The sequence below is a fragment of the Bombina bombina genome, chromosome 11 (assembly GCF_027579735.1).
Source record: "Bombina bombina isolate aBomBom1 chromosome 11, aBomBom1.pri, whole genome shotgun sequence".
Classification (NCBI taxonomy): domain Eukaryota; kingdom Metazoa; phylum Chordata; class Amphibia; order Anura; family Bombinatoridae; genus Bombina; species Bombina bombina.
The window spans coordinates 124053177-124073763 of record NC_069509.1 but is presented as its reverse complement, the minus strand read 5'-3'; the positions used below and the strand labels follow the sequence as shown (position 1 = coordinate 124073763).

At 40.5% G+C, this 20587-nt stretch overlaps 1 protein-coding gene across 6 annotated transcripts in view; it reads left to right on the top strand.

Moving 5' to 3' along the window:
• UNKL (unk like zinc finger) overlaps window positions 1–20587 on the top strand; it is a 574440-nt gene that overhangs the window by 508824 nt on the left and 45029 nt on the right. For all 6 annotated transcript variants that reach the window (XM_053694592.1, XM_053694591.1, XM_053694590.1 and 3 more), the window contains one exon: window positions 743–945. In XM_053694592.1, the coding sequence (XP_053550567.1) occupies window positions 743–945 (203 nt within the window). The remainder of the gene's footprint in view (window positions 1–742; window positions 946–20587) is intronic.

Sequence of the window (20587 nt, the reverse complement as noted above, 5' to 3'; positions counted from 1 at the left end):
TTCTCCTGGTAGGAATGTATATCCCATTTGTAACAGGTCATGGACTCTCTCCACCATGAAAGAAATTAATTTATCAGGTAAGATATAAATTATGTTTTTATTCTCTGTTCTTATTAGCTTATATATAAAAGTGATACTTTGCATCTTTTAAACAAAATATTTGGTTGGGTCATTTGTCTCAATGCCAATTCATTCTACAGTTTAGACTGTAGCTGTGGTTATAGTTCCTCATAACACTATTTCGATAGAGCTTGAAAAACAGCTAATCACTAAACCAATTTACTTTGATTTTGTTTTTTGTGGCCACAATACCTAATGTTATGCAATACCTAATTCATAATAATTAAAGGGACATAAAAGATATTTTTTTTTTTTCTTTCAAGATTCAGTAAGAGTGTACAGTTTTAAAAACTTTCCACTTTACTTCTGTTATCTAATTTGCTTTGTTCTTTGGTATCCTTTGTTGATACGCTTATCCAGATAGGCTCAGGAGCTGGGAGCTAGCTGCTGATTGGTGGCTGCACATATATACCTCTTGTCATTGGTTTACCGATGTGTTCAGCTAGTTCCCAGTAGTGCATTGCTGCTCCTTTAATAAAGGATACCAAGAGAATGAAGCACAATTGATAATAGAAGTAAATTGGAAAGTTGTTTAAAATTATTTGCTCTATCTGAATCATGAAATAAGAAATTTTGGGTGTAAAGTTGCTTTAGTAAAATTTAAAAATATTATGTCTCACAGGTTTAAATGGCGTGACTGGCAGTATTTGGGATTTTGTCAGTGGAAACTACTCCCCCAGCCCTTCTCCTGTTTTTAGCAGTGGCACTACTTCCTTAACTAATACCAGTTCTAGTTCCTGTGAGTTATCTCGTGTTAGAAAAGAACTTGATGAAGCCAAGAGGAAAATTAAGAGATGGGAAGATTCATGGCAGCAAGTAAAGCAGGTATTGATTTATTTTTATCATGTTGGATGTATCAGAGAGCCAGGTACTTGTTTGGGAAATTCCATCTTTAAAAATCTGTTTTTTAAAAAAAAAAAAAAAAAAGGTTCATGTTTGTTTCATTCAGTCATCTCCATACTGATGGGTATCAGTCTGCTACCACTAGAATTCCCATGCACATGCAGCTGGCTTTTACCTGAAGACAGCTTTGCATTGAGACAAGCAGCTAGCTTTTCTAAAAACTCTGCAGCTCTGCGGCTTAATAAAGCTTAGTACTAAACATCTTTTTACCAGTGCATTGACAGACATACAAAAACTGAATAGAACAGAATAGCTATTACTACCCTATAATTTACCCACACATTAGCATGTCTATGCTTAAAATCCTACAGAAAAATATTGCTACAGCTTGCTAGTTGGGGGGGGGAGTCCACTCTATTAAAAATATTGGATAACATTTAATTTTTCTCATCCTCAGCCATTTCATATTAGTTTGGGACTAGTGGAATAGAGGAAATTCCCATCCTTATATATAGATATTTATGACTACACAGGCAAGACTTTTGTATACTACACAAAAAGTTGGCTTTCCACCCATACTTAGATTATACCTAGATCTAAAGGTCACAGCTGATTTTATAAATCCAAAATCATCGCTTCAATTTAAAAATAAATAAATGAATTTAGCTATAAATCTAAGCATTGAATAATTTATTTCCTATGGCATGGAAAGTCCACAATTCATTCCAATTACTAGTGGGATATTCACATCCTGGCCAGCAGGAGGAGGCAAAGAGCACCCCAGCAGAGCTGTTAAGTGTCACTTCCTTACCCATAACCTCCAGTCATTCTCTTTGCCTTGATCACGGGAGGATGGCGAAGAAGGTGTCTGAAGATTTTAATCCTTTAATGGGTACTTTTCCCTGCAAGCAAGGATTGGGGCTATTTTAACTGAACAATAGGGGAAAACCCTAAAAAAAAGAATAAACTTAGTGTTAATGTAAACTTTCCCCTGCAAGCAAGGATTGGGGCTATTTTAATTGAACAATAGGAAAAAACCCTAAAAAAAGAATACACTTGTAGCACTCCAGAGTCAATTAATACTTATTGTATTATGTGTGTGTTAGTATTTATCCTCCAAAAACGAGGGAATTGGTTACCAAAAATGATTAAAACTTAGCATTTATTGTGGTTGATATAAACATAAAAATTGGAAAAGATTAAAACCCACACATTGAGATGCATCCGTTATACAGTTAAAGTAATTGCTGTTAGTGTACACTTTTATACCAAGGTAACTTGTGAATTGCTAAGTCAAGATGCCTGAAAGCTGCAGGGGAGATAATATTACTGAATCTGCATCTGAACTGTAGTCTCTTGGGCGGTAATAGTGCTGTTTGATTAATTTACAGCATGTTTAAATGATACTGTGCCTGTCAGTATTCAATATAAGGTTGATTGAATATACCTTGATAGTTTATTGCAAGTAAACCAGGATATGTGACTATTCACTGTTACCAACCACTAGCTTTAACATTGGTGTATAATAGATCCAATTAATCTATACATAGTACATAGTAGATAAGGTTGAAAAAAGACTGAAGTCCATCGAGTACAACCTATACAAATCTAAAATACTTACAAAAAAGCTCCAGTTAAGCTTAAATAACCCCACTAAAAGGTGACCCATTTAATACTAGCAATCATATCCATGAATTTTGTTTATATACAGAAATGTATCCAGACTATTCTTAAATGTATCTATGTTATTGGCATTCACTACCTCCTTTGGTAATGAGTTCCACAATTTTATTGCTCTTACAGTGAAAAAACGTTTCCGTTGCAGGAGATTAAATCTCCTTTCCTCCAACCTTAAATTATGACCTCTTGTCATAAACAATTTTCTTGGAATAAACAGAGCTTCTGCCATCTCTGTATATGTGCCTTGAATATATTTATATAAAGTAATCTTGTCACCTCTCAAGCGCCTTTTTTCTAAAGAAAACAGACCCAGTTTGGCTAGCCTCTCCTCATAGGTTAATTTCTCCAATCCCCTTATTAGCTTTGTGGCCCTTCTCTGAACTTTTTCTAGTTCTGCAATATCTTTTTTAGCGATCGGTCCCCAGAACTGCACTCCAAACTCAAGGTGAGGTCTTACCATAGCGTTATATAGTGACAGAATTATGCTTTCCTCCCTTGAATCAATGTCTCTTTTAATACATGCTAGTATCTTATTAGCCTTTGAAGCCGCTGCCTTGCATTGTGCACCCATCTTTAGCTTGTTATCAATTACTACTCCCAAATCCCTTTCCCCCTGTGTTTAGTTAAGTCTTGTCCCATTTAAAAAATACCTTGCCTGCTTATTTTTACTTCCAAAATGTAGAACCTTGCATTTTTTTCGTATTAAATCTCATTTTCCATTTACTTGCCAATAGTTCTAATTTTTGCAAATCCCTTTGTAATGAGAGTTCGCCCTCCTCTGACCTAATGACCTTACTTAGTATCATCTGCAAAAATAGAGATGTCGCTATTTAATCTCTCATGTGGCACTGTATCAAATGCCTTTGCAAAATTGAAGTATATCACATCAACTGATTCCCCTTTATCTATATTTTTACTTACTTCCTTGTAGAATCTAATTAGATTAGTTTGACATGATCTATTTCTCCTAAAGCCATGCTGATTAGAACTCATAATCTTGTTTACACGAATATGCTCATCAATATAATCCCTTATAATGCCTTCAAATATCTTCCCCACTATTGATGTCAGACTAACTGGTCTATAGCTTCCTGGATCATCCCTGCTTGCCTTTTTGATTAATAGCTGTTTCCATATATATGTTTATATCCCTAGTGGTGTGCGTGTAACATTCTTTGTACACAGAAAGTATTATTATATCAGTCCTGTTAGTATAGAAGGTTACATGATTCTGGCAGGATAATACTGGAAAATATGTCTTGGGTTTATACCATATTACACATATGTATGGTTGGTACCTATAAAAGCCAATTTAGTTCCCAGTATTTCCTAAGTATTACTTAAATTAACACTTGGTATGAACCAGCATTTATTAGACACTATGTGTAGTATTCTGTGCTTGACCGTATCATGCACTGTCTTCTATATTGAGAGCCACTGTCCACTTGTATTAATATTGATGCCTGATTTATTAATAAACTTGCATTTAGTTAGTTACTTAGATAGTGTACATATTGGCAACAGAATATTAAAGGAAGCTGATGTCAACACTGTCAAGGAGTTTGTAATTTGACAGTCTATGTCCGATATTATAATTCAGTAAGTCACTCCAATACTTAATATGTTTCTATCCACCATACATTAGGTGTCTTTCTCCTCTTATGTATTTTTGGCGCCAAACATTCGGAAATCACACGAGTTGTGTGATTTCGGAATGTTTGGCGCCAAAAAATGTTCACTTTGCGTTGTGCGTCATACTTGCCGCCAAATATTTTTTATATATATATTACCCCACTTCCTTTATGCTCCCTGCTATCTTTATATTCTATAGTGCTATGCTGTTTGCTTTTTGCTTATTTAGCATATGCATTTTTTCCCATTCCTGAAACTGCTATATGAGGGAATTGGATATTTTATTTCAATGTTATTTTTTCTTTTACATTTTGCAAGATGTCTCAGTCTAATCCTGTCTCAGAAGCTACTGTAGGAACCATGCTGCCTGAACACAGTTCTACCAAAGCTAACTGTATCTGTTGTAAGCAAGCTGAGATTATATCTCCGGCTATATTATGTAACAGTTGTCATGATAAGCTTTTGCATGCCAAAATGTTTTTACTAGTACTTGATATCCCTGTTGATATGAAACATTATATTGCTGATGCAATACAGAAGGCTATGTCTGCTATTCCACCTTCTAATAAACGTAAAAGATCTTTTAAAACTTCTCATAAAACTGATGAAATTTGTGATGACCGACAACATACTTAAATATCTTCCTCTGAAGAGGATCTCTCTGCTTCAGAAGATCCTACTTCAGACATTGAAATTGATCAATCTTCTTATCTTTTTAAGATTGAATATATTTGGTCTTCTTTGTTGAAAGAAGTATTGGTTACTTTGGGTATTGAGGAGTCTGATCCTCTTGATAACAAAGCCAGTAAGCGTTTAAATTCTGTTTTTAAACCTTCTGTAATGCGGTTTCTGATGTGATTGCTAAGGAATGGTCTAAGCCTGCTGATTTTTTTATTTTATTTTATGAGAATTATACAAAATACAGTACATAACTCCAGACCCGGCCTAAGGGTTACACAGTATGGCCGGGAGTGGATGAGAGTGAAATCATTTTTCAACAAAGGGTTAAAGGCTATATAAACATATTCAATCATAGCAACAAAGTAAGTTTCCTAACAGAACGAGTTGGGGGGAAGGAGGGTAGGGGAATAGAATCAAATGACCCAAATGGGTCATCCCTAGACTTAACAGAGCTGTCATAAGTGAGGGAAAATGTTGTCAGTAATCAACCTGCAAAGGTTATTACTGAAGCCGAAAAGTTGAGGGGGTCAGTGTCAGGTCCTTGTGTAAATGCTAGTATATGTTAGGTTTGGAGGGGGCGAGGGGGGGGTTATTACACAATGGTATCACTGAGAGTGTTATCCAAAGGGTAGGGGGAGCTAGTAGAGAAGAAGTTACGGCTCACTGACTAATTGTGGCAATCGTTGTCCATCTTGATCCTCTCAGGTCAGGGAGGGAGTAAGTCATTTAGGGTGGTACGGGTTCTAGGGGTCATAAGAGTCTCCCAGGTTCCCAGATCTGGGTATAAGTGCCCATTTGTCTATTGGCCAGATATACACCGCTTTCCATGGACTTAAAGTATTCAACCGTCTCCAGCACACCTCTCCATCTAGGGGGATGGGTTTTTTTCCAATTTCTAGCTATAAGTAGCTTGGCTGATAGAAGGATGCAGATCAGCAAACATTTGCTATGAGAGGGAATTGGAGGGATATCTATATGGAGTATACCCATGGAAGGGAGTGTGACACTAGGGAGACCCAGTTTGGAACACAGATGCCTTGTCTTAGCCCAGTAGTTCTCGAGTTGGGGGCAATCCTACCACACATGCGTGGGGTTGCCGCTCCCTCCGCATCCCCTCCAACACAGTCCCGATGTTGTAGGGTAGAATTTCTGTAGTTTAGTTGGCACCAAGTGCCATCGGGTGAGAAGTTTATAGAAAAGTTCATACACTGTTACACAGTGTATGGCCATCCTGGTGTCAGATATGGCGCATTGCCATTGTCTGGTGCTTCTTTTAACCCTTCTTCTAGGTTTAAGATGTTATATCCTTTACCAGTGGCTAATTTGGAGTTTTGGGGGAAAGTCCCTAAGGTTGATGGGGCTATTTTTACTCTTGCCAAACTTACTACTATTCCTATGGAAGATAGTACTTCTTGAGGATCCTTGAGATAGGAAGATTGTATCTTATCTAAGGAAAGCTTATTTACATTCTGGCTATATTCTCAGGCCTGCCATTTCTATGGCTGATGTTGCGGCTGCATCAACTTTTTGGTTGGGTAGCTTAGCACGTCAGGAAACAGATCCTGATTTGTCTAGCTTTGTTTGTTTGCTTAAACATGCTAATCATTTTATCTGAGATGCTATTTTTGATATCATCAAGATTAATGTTAAATCTATTTCTTTAGCTATTCTGGCTAGAAGAGCTTTATGGCTTAAATCATGGAATGCTGACATGGTATCTAAATCTAGATTAATATCTATCTTTCCAGGTAATAATCTATTTGATTCTCAGTTGGACTCTATTATTTCCACTATCACTGGGGGAAGGGAGTTTTTTTTGCCCCAAGATAAAAAGTCTAAGAGTAAATCTAAACCTTCTCCTAAGTACTCTGGCTCCAATTGGAAGCCATCTTCAAGTTGTAATAAATCCAAGCCTTATAAGAAGCCAAAGCCAGCCCCCAAGACTACATGAATGGTGCGGCCCTCAATCCATTTCAACTGGTGGGGGGCAGATTGAAATTATTTTAAAACATTTGGGCAGATTCTGTTCAGAATCAGTGGATTCAGAGCATTGTTTCTAAAGGGTATCGAATATGTTTCAGAAGATGACCTCCTGTAAGAAGATTTTTTTCTCTCTCATGTTCCAACAAATCTTGTGAAAACTCAGGCTTTTCTGAAATGTGTTTCAGGGGTGATTACACCAGTTCAGCTACAGGAACAGGGTCTGGGTTTTTATTCAAATTATATTCATTGTCCCAAAGAAAGAAAAGTTATTCAGACAAGTTCTGGATCTGAAGTTTTTGAATCGTTTTGTAAGGGTCCCAATTTTCAAGATGGTGACTAGAAGGACTATTCTGCCTTTTGTTCAGCAAGGTCATTACATGTCCACAATAGACTTACAGGACGCTTTATCTTCCCATTTCGATTCATCCAGATCACTATCGGTTTCTGAGATTCTCTTTTCTAGACAAGCATTACCAATTTGTCGCTTTTCCATTTGGCATAACGACAGCTCCAATGATTTCTTCCAAAGGTTCTCTGTGCCCTTCTATCTGTAATCAGAGAGCAGAGTATTGCAGTGTTTCCTTATTTGGACAATATCTTGGTACTAGCTCAATCTTTTCATTTATCAGAATCTCATACGAAACAACTTGTGTGGTTTCTTCAAAGACTTTGTTGGAGGATCAGTTTACAAAAAAGTTTTTTGATTCCTCAGACAAGGGTCATCTTTTTAGGTTTCCAGATAGATTGTGTCCATGACCCTGTCTTTAACAGACGAGACTAATAAAATTGGTTTCAGCATGTTGAAACCTTCAGTCTCGCTCATTCCCTTCAGTGGCCATGTGCATGGAAGTTTTAGGTCTCATGACTGCAGCATCGGACGCAATCCCATTTGCTTGTTTTCATATGAGACCTCTGCAGTTTTGCATGTTGAATCAATGGTGCAGGGATTATACTCGGATATCACAATTGATATTCATAAATCCCAGCATTCTACTCTCTCTGACTTGGTGGTTAGACCATCATCGTATTATTCAAGGGGCCCCTTTTGATTGTCCTTCCTGGACTGTAGTCTCAACAGATGCAAGTCTTTCAGGTTGGGTAGCTGTCTGTAGGGGTCTCTGACAGCACAAGGGGTTTGGAATCCTCTAGAGGTGAGGTTACCAATCATTATCTTAGAACTCTGTGCTATTTTCAGGGCTCTTCAGGCTTGGCCTCTATTAAATAGAGAACTTTATATTCGCTTTCAGAAAGACACTATCACAACTGTGGCATATGTCGATCATCAGAGAGGGACTCGCAGTCCTTTAGCAATGAAAGAAGTATTACGGATACTTTCTTGGGCGGAATCCAACTCTTGTCTAATTTCTGCGATTCATATCCCAGGTGTAGACAATTGGGAAGCGGATTATCTCAGCTGCCAGACTTTGCATCCGGGGTAGTGGTCTCTCCATCCAGATGTGTTTTTTCAGATTGTAAAGATCTAGGGTCTTCCAGAAATAGATCTGATGGCTTCCCATCTAAACAGGAAACTTCCCAGATACCTTTCCAGGTCCAGAGATTCTCAGGCGGAGATGGTGGATGCGATAGCAGTTTCTTGGTCTTACCAACTTACTTATATTTTTCCAAGATCATAATGGAACAATCGCATGTGTTTCTGAAAGCACCAGCATGGCCTCACAGGTTTTGGTATGTGGATCTTGTCCGGATGTCCAGTTGCCAACCTTGGTCACTTCCTTATAAGGCCAGACCTTCTGTCTCAAGGGCCGTTTTTCTATCAGGTTTTTTAAATCTCTAAATTTGAAGGTATGGAAATTGAACGTTTAGTGCTTAGTCATAGAGGGTTCTCTGACTCAGTGATCAATACTATGTTGCAGGCTCGTAAGTCTGTTTCAAGGAAGATTTATTTATTTATTTCATGGTGTTCTCGTAAATTCTCTTGGCATTCTTTTAGAATTCCTAGAATTTTACAGTTTCTTCAGGACGGTTTGGATAAAAGTTTGTCTGCAAGTACTTTGAAGGGACAAATCTCTGCTCTTTCTGCCTTATTTCATAGAAAGTTTGCTTAACTTCCTGATATTCACTGTTTTGTTCAGGCTTTAGTCCATATCAAGCCTGTTAAGCCTTTTTCTCCTTCATGGAGTCTTAATTTGGTTTTGAAGGTTTTGCAGACTCCTCCTTTTGAGCCTATGCGTTCTTTGGATATTAAATTACTTTCTTGGAAAGTATTGTTCCTTTTGGCTATCTCTTCTGCTAGAAGGGTTTCTGAATTGTCTACTCTCTCTTGTGAGTCTCCTTTTCTGATTTTCCATCAGGATAAAGCTGTTTTGCGGACTTTGTTTAAATTTCTTTCTAAGATTGTGAATGCTAACAACATTAGTAGGGAAATTGTTGTTCCTTCCTTGTGTCCGAATCCTAAGAATTCACTTGAAAAATCGTTACACTCTTTGGATGTTATAAGGGCTTTGAAATACTATGTTGAGGCTACTAAAGATTTCAGGAAGACTTCTAGTCTATTTGTTGTCTTTTCTGGTTCTAGGAAAGTTTAGAAAGCCTCTGCCATTTCTTTGGCATCTTGGTTAAAGATTTTGATTCACAAGGCTTTTTTGGAGGCGGGACAGTCTCCGCCTCAGAGAATTACAGCTCATTCTACTAGATCAGTCGCCACTTCTTGGGCTTTTAAGAATGAAGCTTCAGTTAATCAGATTTGCAAAGCAGCAACTTGGTCTTCTTTGCATAAATTTTACTAAATTTTACCATTTTGATGTATTTGCTTCTTCTGAAGCAGTCTTTGGTAGAAAAGTTCTTCAGGCAGCTGTCTCGGTTTGATTCTTCTGTTAATAAGAAGAACTTCTTTTTTGGATTTAATTTCCCAGCAGAAATAGCTGTTTTTATTTTATCCCTCCCTTTCTAGTGACTCTTCTGTGGACTTCCTCATCTTGGGTATTTTATCCCATACGTCACTAGCTCATGGTCTCTTGCCATTTACATGAAAGAAAACATAATTTATGTAATAACTTACCTGATAAATTAATTTCTTTCATTATGGCAAGAGTCCATGAGGCCCACCCTATTTTTGGTGGTTATATTTTTTGTATAAAAGCACAAATATTATTTTCCAGTTCCTTTTTTTATTTTTATGCTTTTTTAACTCCTTTTTTCACCTCACTACTTGGCTATACGTTAAACTGAAGTATGTGTGTGGTGGGAGGTGTATTTATAGGCATTTTGAGGTTTGGGAAACTTTACCCCTCATGGTAGGAATGTATATCCCATATGTCACTAGCACATGGACTCTTGCCATTATGAAAGAAATTAATTTATCAGGTAAGTTCTTACATAAACTATGTTTTTCACGCATACACATTATTATTTGATACTTGATTATTATATCTAACTTTATTTCCACAACCCCATTCTTTTACTGCATTAACTAGGTTCTATAATCTTTTTTGTTTCTTTTTTTCCCTCTTCTTTAATCACGTTCACATTCCCTACTTTATTTTCAGAATTACACTAATATTAGATATAGTGGATCTTATGACTGAACATTTTTTTATTATTATTAATATTAATCCTAGGGTTATCACACGTTTGCTCTTAAGAGCAGATAACAATCTCTGTCTCTCCCATCCATCCTTACAAGTGTCCTAAGTATGATGTGATATTACTAAATATCATATCACAATTTAATTCCGCATATACATATAAGCTTTTCGGGTACTTAACATATGTATTTTTTCTGTGTGCTTTTTTCCCTCCCCTCCCTCCATAAGTTAAATCAATGACCAAATAAATGAGTAACAAAACATAATGAGATCGTTAACACATTTAATTTGAGATCTCAAAATTGTCGGTGAGAAATAATATACTCCCACTCCAAGCAAACTTGGTTGATGACGTCACCCAGGAGATTGGGCCAGGGTTCAGATGTTATTTAAAAAGACCAAGATTGCGCCGCATGCGTACCATTTTGAGAAAGCCATTAACACGTCAAAACATGTTAGGGACTTGGTGAGGAGTCATTTGGGAACTCCTGTGTTTGTTCTTTTAAAAGCCATTGTAAACGCCGATGCTCATTCTTAATAATTATTATTAACGTTATGCTGTTTAATTTAATCCAGACGAACTATGCCTATGATATTGCCATATTAGCAGCAGTTGGGAAAACCCCAGCATGTCACGCTACCTTACTTAATATTGCAAGAGCAGTCGTATAAGATCCTAAAATTATTAATACAACAAAATTACAAGTATAAGTTGGCAACATTTGTTGCATGTTATCAAGGATTAGTTACATTACTTATGTGATCACATTAGGTATATAAACCGCTACACGTAAATCTTAGGAGGATTGATAAATGCTGTGTTTACAGAGCACTTAATCAAAGCTGTCTTTACAGAGTACTAACAGCGCCCTTTTAATGCATAGGAGGAGAAAGACACTTAATGTATGGTGGATAGAAACATATCAAGTATTGGAGTGACTTACTGATTTATATCATCAGACACAGACTGTCAAATTACAAACTCCTTGACAGTGCTGACATCAGCCTCCTTTAATATTCTGTTGCCAATATGTACACTATTTAAGTAACAAACTAAATGCAAGTTTATTATTAAATCACGCATCAATATTAATACAAGTGAACAGTGGCTCTCAATATAGAAGACAGTGCATGATACGGTCAAGCATAGAATACTATACATAGTGTCTAATGAATGCTGGTTCAAAGTACCAAGCGTTAATTTAAGTAATACTTAGGAAATACTGGGAACTAAATTGGCTTTTATAGGTACCAACCATACATATGTGTAATATGGTATAAACCCAAGACATTTTTTCCAGTATTATCCTGCCAGAATCATGTAACCTTCGATACAAACAGGACTGATATAATACTTTCTGTATACAAAGCATGTTACACACACACCACTAGGGATATAAACATATATATGGAAACAGCTATTAATCCAACATAGATTAATTGGATCTATTATACAACAATGTTAAAGCTAGTGGTTGGTAACAGTGAATAGTCAGATATCCTGGTTTACTTGCAACAAACTATCAAGGTATATTCAATCAACCTTATATTGAATACTGACAGGCACAGTATCATTTAAACATGCTGTAAATTAAGCAAACCGCACTATTACCGCCCAAGAGACTAACCTCGGCCAGACTCATCCTTGACATCCCTCGCCAAAACCACATCACCGAACACCTAAGGAACCTACACTGGCTCCCCGTCAACAAGAGAATCACCTTCAAGCTCCTAACCCATGTATTCAAGGTCCTCCACAACATCGGTCCTGAATACATCAACCACCGTGTCAATTTCTACACCCCCTCCAGACAACTCCGCTCTGTCGACCAAGCACTCGCAGTCATCCCCCACATCAAGAAAAAAACAGCTGGAGGAAAATTCTTCTCCTATATGGCAGCAAGGTCATGGAACTCCCTCCCGCTGCACCTCAGACAATCCACCTCCCTTACAAACTTCAGTAAGGACCTCAAGACCTGGCTCTTCGACTGAATCGTCTTCCCTTAGCCCCCCTCTCCCCCCCCCCCATCGGCCCGCCTCCCGTTCCTACTGTTGAGGGGATTCCTGACTCAGAGCCTGCTGAGGCTCATCGTGAGAAGTCCTTTTGGCTTTGGAAGCTAAGTTTATCCATTCCCATTGGGTTTGGAGGACCTCTGGGCGTCGGGGGTACCAGATGGATGGGGATTTTTGTTTTCTCTTTTGGTATCTTCTGGATCTCTGTTTTTTGTGACCTAGTCACAAGTAACTCTCGTAGGTTGCTGGGGCTACTTTTTTCCTTCTTGGGGGGGGTCGGGTCATCTGTGTCTGGAAGTCCTTATTACTTCCTTTTTTATTATGTTGTACGCTCTAATATTGGGAGCGCAGGGGTTGGCGTTAGTCCTTTTGCTGTTCCCCGGCATTTTCCCCTGGCCGACTGTCTGCCAGGAGTTTTGAGGCTCCCACCGTTTTTTCTGTGTGGTACAGGATTTTCCGGGAGACTGATCCTATAAGGGTCTTTGGAGATTTTATCGTCTTCTCCTCCTAAGGGCTTGTTTGGAGCCTGTACCTTGTAAACCTGTGTTTTTAGAGGGGGGTGTTACCCATTTGACTCTCTAAGAGATCTAGCTCTCTGGGGTTGCAAGCCGAGGGTCCTGGAATCAAATGCACCTCCGGGTGCTGGTTGCCCTCTTCTTCGGCCTGTCAAGATCTCTCTCCAGGCTCTTTGGTCTGAATCTATTTAAGCGTCCAATGTCCAGGGACATTGGGATGTGGGATGCACTGCCTAGGGTGCACTCCTCCATATGAGGTGACTTCAGGGTTCCACATGGGGTTAGAGCATCGACCGGTCTCGGATTCTGGGGGTCTGGCTTATGGCCATGTCTCTTGTCTGAGATTCGAAGTCCGGATCTGGTTCGGTTTCAAACCTTTTGGTTTTGGAACATTTGCATGTCCATTCAGGGGAAATTTGATAACTGTCTAAGGGTTAGTTTTGCTGTCTCTCAGGTGGGATCTTACAGTTGTTATCAGGGGCAGCTATTACACCTTGATGTGGGCTCGTGGTTGTTTGTTTATACTGAGCTGTTGGTATGGCTCTGAGCTGTTGGTATGGCTATCAATTGTATTTTTACCGTTTCTCTCATTTCTTCTCCATGCCTATGACTGGGGAAGCGGTTCCTTTTCATTGCCCTCCTTCGAGGAGGTTTTTGGAATCAGTATCCATGAAGCCCCAGAGGTCCTTCTCGTTTTGCGAGGGGATCTTCCCTTCCTTGCGTGCAATAGGTCTTGGGACTGGATTCTGGTACTGGGACGCTGTAGTTCAGTGTCCTATCTCCCTTGGTTGGGAGTGGTCCTTCTTTGGAAGAGAGTTGTGTAGGGGTTCTGGAACCCGAGCACGTAGTATTCTGCCTTGTCCTAGTGGTAGCAGGCAAGATTAAATAATGGTCAGAGTTGTTCTCCCATGGGCTTGTTCCCTTCGGCCCCTCCTTTTTTCTCTGAGGTGTAGTTCAGAGAATTTTGTATTCGGACGTTACCAATCCATTTGGACTGGGTCCGTTACCTCGGAGTGGGGGTCCGGGATCTGGCTGCTCTGTTGAGTCTTGACTGTGTACTTCCAGTTGCTGCAAGTCCATGTGGCCCAGGGAATATCTACCCTGCCTAGTTACTGAGAGCTTGGAGTTTGGATCCTGCTGTGATAGCTTCTATCCTGGTTCCTGCCTTTGATGGGGGTTCACAGTTTTTCATCCTTCCACTGGTTTCTTAGGCTTCTGGTGTTGGATGTTCTTCTAAGGTCTGGATTTTTCCTGGATGAGAGTAGTTGATATTTTCCGGCCTTCTCTGTGGGATGGTCTCCCATGTTGGCTTAGGGTCAGCTTTGCTGCCTTGAAGCTGGAGCTCGCAAGTTCTTGTTCAGAGGAGACTGTGTGTTTTCACTAGATAGCCTTTTTTTTCTCTGATAGGATATATAGTTTTTTTTCTAATCCTTGTCTGCCGAATCCGAATTTCTTCGGATTTATAGGCTACCTATGTTTGACTAGTTTTAGCGTTTGTGTCCGTTAGACTATGGTACAGTGGGGAGCTTACGGCTTCTTTGGAGCACCATAAGTCATATGGTGTTGTGTCAGGGATCTGAGGGTAGACCTTGGTTCTTCTTTAGATCGCCTTTTCATAGGTGTGGAGTTGATTTCTGGTCCTTACCCCTCTAGGGAGTTAATTTTCCTGGGCAGTTGTCTTTAACAACCTTGGGTTCGCTTTAGCTGTTTGAGGTTTCTTACCTTACTTGGTGATCTGTGTAAGAATTTCTTCTATCAATATTTTTTTTGTTTTGGAAGCCTGAGCAAGTTTGCTCCGATCTTCCCTGTCAAACTGGATTTAGCTGTATTCCACGTTAGTCTCTTCAGTAGGGCTGTGGTAGCTTTCAAGCAGTTAGGAACTTGTGGGGTGGGCCTCACTGCATTTTCCTGACAGATTGCTGCCCTCACTCATTTTTTAGGCAGGATGCAGGGTACTGTGTGGCGGTAGGAATAAAGGGAACTTTATTATTTATTAATGTGGGTAGCTCAGAAACGTACTGCTTATATGTTCAGTCGCTATCATTTGAGGGCTTTTGGTGACATAAGGTTTATTCAGAAACGTAAGATAAAGCGGCAAGCTGTTTATTCGCCCCATACATGGCATGATGTCAGTAAGGAGGCATGTCTCCTCCTGTTAGCGCGCGGTTTTCTTTTGGCGCCGTTTGGTTCAGATAATCGGTCGCATGGCTTAATTCAGCTCTTCCCCTCTCTGTTGCTCCCGTTCTTCTGCAGATCGGAATTTTCAACTTGGCATTCCGTGTCAGGAGGAGCAGGTAGGCACCTCAGCTTAGCGCCGAGGTGTAGAGATTACTTAGGAGGTTAATAGTATTTATTTAAACACTGTTTAACAGGATCTCAAATCAGGTTAACAGGATTATTGCCTTAAGGGATTTTGAATCCATAGACTCGTTTTTAGATATTGAATTCTTAAAGAGACCGTAACGCTTTTTTATAAATAGAAATAAAAAGGGTTTTTTTTCTTGGAAATTTGTGCTTAAATTCTGGTACAAGATGAACTTGGATTCTAGGCCTACTGTAGAGTGCAAACTTTGTTTGGATTCCCAAGTAGAACCCGCTTTGCCTTTTTGCAGTTGTTGTATTGATAGAACTCTTATGTATAAAGACAAACTATTTGATTTTGAGCCACCATTCCCTCAGGATGATGCTGTCCAGGCACTGCCACAGCCTCTTCCTAAAATGTCCCAATCTGTGGTAGCGTCACATGCAGTGCCCTGTGGTTCCTCTCAATCTCCGGATGGAGTGTTTTTAAAGGCTGAGATTGCGGCCCAGGTCTACTTGGCGGTATCTGAGGTGCTGGCAGCCATTCCCATGCTGCAGGAGAAACGTAAGAGGAAAATTATAGAATCGGAAAAGTATCAGATCCTGTTCAGGCTGACCGGATCTCTCTTTCACATAGATCGGAATAGGAAAATACTTTGGTAGCCTCTGAGGGTGAAATCTCATATTCAGATAGTGTAATTCCTTCTTCTGATGCTGAAGTGGTTTCCTTCAGATGGTTCCAAAGGTGGAAGGGGTGATTTCCACTCTGGCCAAGAGAACTACTATTCCTGTTGAGGATAGTTGCTCTTTCAAGGATCCTATGGATAAAAAGCTGGAGGCCTTTTTAAAGAAGATGTTTACCCATCAGTGGTTACAATGGCAACCGGCGGTGTGCACTGCTACAGTAGCCAGTGCAGCAGCCTATTGGTTTGATGCTTTGTCTGAGTCCCTACAAGCTGAAACTCCTTTGGAGGAAATTCAGGATAGGATAAAGGCTCACGTTAGCCAATTCCTTTATAACTGTTGCTTCTTTGCAGGTCGTTAAGTTGGGGGCCAAAATATCTGGCTTTGCAATTTTAGCGTGTAGAGGCTAGAAAATCTGGCTTTAATCTTCGTCTGCAGGCGTTTCTTCTAAGCTTTTGGCAATCCCTTACAAAGGAAAGACCTTGTTCGGGCCGGCATTGGCAGAAATTATTTGCAATATCACGGGTGGTAAAGGATCCTTTCTGCCTCAAGACAAGAAGAGCAAATTGAAGGGACGTCAGCCTAATTTCTCCAACATAGGTGTGTCCGGTCCACGGCGTCATCCTTACTTGTGGGATATTCTCTTCCCCAACAGGAAATGGCAAAGAGCCCAGCAAAGCTGGTCACATGATCCCTCCTAGGCTCCGCCTACCCCAGTCATTCTCTTTGCCGTTGTACAGGCAACATCTCCACGGAGATGGCTTAGAGTTTTTTAGTGTTTAACTGTAGTTTTTCATTATTCAATCAAGAGTTTGTTATTTTCAAATAGTGCTGGTACGTACTATTTACTCAGAAACAGAAAAGAGATGAAGAATTCTGTTTGTATGAGGAAAATGATTTTAGCAACCGTAACTAAAATCCATGGCTGTTCCACACAGGACTGTTGAGAGCAATTAACTTCAGTTGGGGGAACAGTTTGCAGTCCCTTGCTGCTTGAGGTATGACACATTCTAACAAGACGATGTAATGCTGGAAGCTGTCATTTTCCCTATGGGATCCGGTAAGCCATGTTTATTACGATTGTAAATAAGGGCTTCACAAGGGCTTATTTAGACTGTAGACTTTTTTTGGGCTAAATCGATTGATTATTAACACTTATTTAGCCTTGAGGAATCATTTATTCTGGGTATTTTGATATAATAATATCGGCAGGCACTGTTTTAGACACCTTATTCTTTAGGGGCTTTCCCAAAGCATAGGCAGAGTCTCATTTTCGCGCCGGTGTTGCGCACTTGTTTTTGAGAGGCATGGCATGCAGTCGCATGTGAGAGGAGCTCTGATACTTATAAAAGACTTCTGAAGGCGTCATTTGGTATCGTATTCCCCTTTGGGTTTGGTTGGGTCTCAGCAAAGCAGATACCAGGGACTGTAAAGGGGTTAAAGCTTAAAACGGCTCCGGTTCCGTTATTTTAAGGGTTAAAGCTTCCAAAATTGGTGTGCAATATTTTCAAGGCTTTAAGACACTGTGGTGAAAATTTGGTGAATTTTGAACAATTCCTTCATGTTTTTTCGCAATTGCAGTAATAAAGTGTGTTCAGTTTAAAATTTAAAGTGACAGTAACGGTTTTATTTTAAAACGTTTTTTGTACTTTCTTATCAAGTTTATGCCTGTTTAACATGTCTGAACTACCAGATAGACTGTGTTCTGAATGTGGGGAAGCCAGAATTCCTATTCATTTAAATAAATGTGATTTATGTGATAATGACAATGATGCCCAAGATGATTCCTCAAGTGAGGGGAGTAAGCATGGTACTGCATCATTCCCTCCTTCGTCTACACGAGTCTTGCCCACTCAGGAGGCCCCTAGTACATCTAGCGCGCCAATACTCCTTACTATGCAACAATTAACGGCTGTAATGGATAATTCTGTCAAAAACATTTTAGCCAAAATGAACCCTTGTCAGCGTAAGCGTGGCTGCTCTGTTTTAGTTACTGAAGAGCATGACGACGCTGATATTAATATCTCTGAAGGGCCCCTAACCCAATCTGAGGGGGCCAGGGAGGTTTTGTCTGAGGGAGAAATTACTGATTTAGGGAACATTTCTCAGCAGGCTGAATCTGATGTGATTACATTTAAATTTAAATTGGAACATCTCCGCATTTTGCTTAAGGAGGTATTATCCACTCTGGATGATTGTGAAAATTTGGTCATCCCAGAGAAACTATGTAAAATGGACAAGTTCCTAGAGGTGCCGGGGCTCCCAGAAGCTTTTCCTATACCCAAGCGGGTGGCGGACATTGTTAATAAAGAATGGGAAAGGCCCGGTATTCCTTTCGTCCCTCCCCCCATATTTAAAAAATTGTTTCCTATGGTCGACCCCAGAAAGGACTTATGGCAGTCAGTCCCCAAGGTCGAGGGAGCGGTTTCTACTTTAAACAAACGCACCACTATTCCCATAGAGGATAGTTGTGCTTTCAAAGATCCTATGGATAAAAAATTAGAAGGTTTGCTTAAAAAGATGTTTGTTCAGCAGGGTTACCTTCTACAACCCATTTCATGCATTGTCCCTGTCACTACAGCCGCATATTTCTGGTTTGATGAACTGATTAAGGTGCTCGATAGTGACTCTCCTCCTTATGAGGAGATTATGGACAGAATCAATGCTCTCAAATTGGCTAATTCTTTCACTCTAGACGCCTCTTTGCAATTGGCTAAGTTAGCGGCTAAGAATTCTGGGTTTGCTATTGTGGCGCGCAGAGCGCTTTGGTTGAAATCTTGGTCGGCTGATGCGTCTTCCAAGAACAAGCTACTAAACATTCCTTTCAAGGGGAAAACGCTGTTTGGTCCTGACTTGAAAGAGATTATCTCTGATATCACTGGGGGTAAGGGCCACGCCCTTCCTCAGGATCGGCCTTTCAAGGCAAAAAATAGACCTAATTTTCGTCCCTTTCGTAAAAACGGACCAGCCCAGGGTGCTACGTCCTCTAAGCAAGAGGGTAATACTTCTCAGGCCAAGCCAGCTTGGAGACCAATGCAAGGCTGGAACAAGGGAAAGCAGGCCAAGAAACCTGCCACTGCTACCAAGACAGCATGAAATATTGGCCCCCGATCCGGGACCGGATCTGGTGGGGGGCAGACTCTCTCTCTTCGCTCAGGCTTGGGCAAGAGATGTTCTGGATCCTTGGGCGCTAGAAATAGTCTCCCAGGGTTATCTTCTGGAATTCAAGGGACTTCCCCCAAGGGGGAGGTTCCACAGGTCTCAGTTGTCTTCAGACCACATAAAAAGACAGGCGTTCTTACATTGTGTAGAAGACCTGTTAAAAATGGGAGTGATTCATCCTGTTCCATTAAGAGAACAAGGGATGGGGTTCTACTCCAATCTGTTCATAGTTCCCAAAAAAGAGGGAACGTTCAGACCAATCCTAGATCTCAAGATCTTAAACAAATTTCTCAAGGTCCCATCGTTCAAGATGGAAACCATTCGAACTATCCTTCCTTCCATCCAGGAAGGTCAATTCATGACCACGGTGGATTTAAAGGATGCGTATCTACATATTCCTATCCACAAGGAACATCATCGGTTCCTAAGGTTTGCATTCCTGGACAAACATTACCAGTTCGTGGCGCTTCCTTTCGGATTAGCCACTGCTCCAAGGATTTTCACAAAGGTACTAGGGTCCCTTCTAGCGGTGCTAAGACCAAGGGGCATTGCAGTAGTACCCTACCTGGACGACATTCTGATTCAAGCGTCGTCCCTCCCTCGAGCAAAGGCTCACACGGACATCGTCCTGGCCTTTCTCAGATCTCACGGCTGGAAAGTGAACGTGGAAAAGAGTTCTCTATCCCCGTCAACAAGGGTTCCCTTCTTGGGAACAATTATAGACTCCTCAGAAATGAGGATTTTTCTAACAGAGGCCAGAATAACAAAGCTTCTGGACTCTTGTCGGATACTTCATTCCGTTCCTCTTCCTTCCGTAGCTCAGTGCATGGAAGTGATCGGGTTGATGGTAGCGGCAATGGACATAGTTCCTTTTGCGCGCATTCATCTAAGACCATTACAACTGTGCATGCTCAGTCAGTGGAATGGGGACTATACAGACTTGTCTCCAAAGATACAAGTAAATCAGAGGACCAGAGACTCACTCCGTTGGTGGCTGTCCCTGGACAACCTGTCACAAGGGATGACATTCCGCAGACCAGAGTGGGTCATTGTCACGACCGACGCCAGTCTGACGGGCTGGGGCGCGGTCTGGGGATCCCTGAAAGCTCAGGGTCTTTGGTCTCGGGAAGAATCTCTTCTACCGATAAATATTCTGGAACTGAGAGCGATATTCAATGCTCTCAAGGCTTGGCCTCAGCTAGCGAGGACCAAGTTCATACGGTTTCAATCAGACAACATGACGACTGTTGCGTACATCAACCATCAGGGGGGAACAAGGAGTTCCCTAGCGATGGAGGAAGTGACCAAGATTTTTCTATGGGCGGAGTCTCACTCCTGCCACCTGTCTGCTATCCACATCCCGGGAGTGGAAAATTGGGAAGCGGATTTTCTGAGTCGTCAGACATTGCATCCGGGGGAGTGGGAACT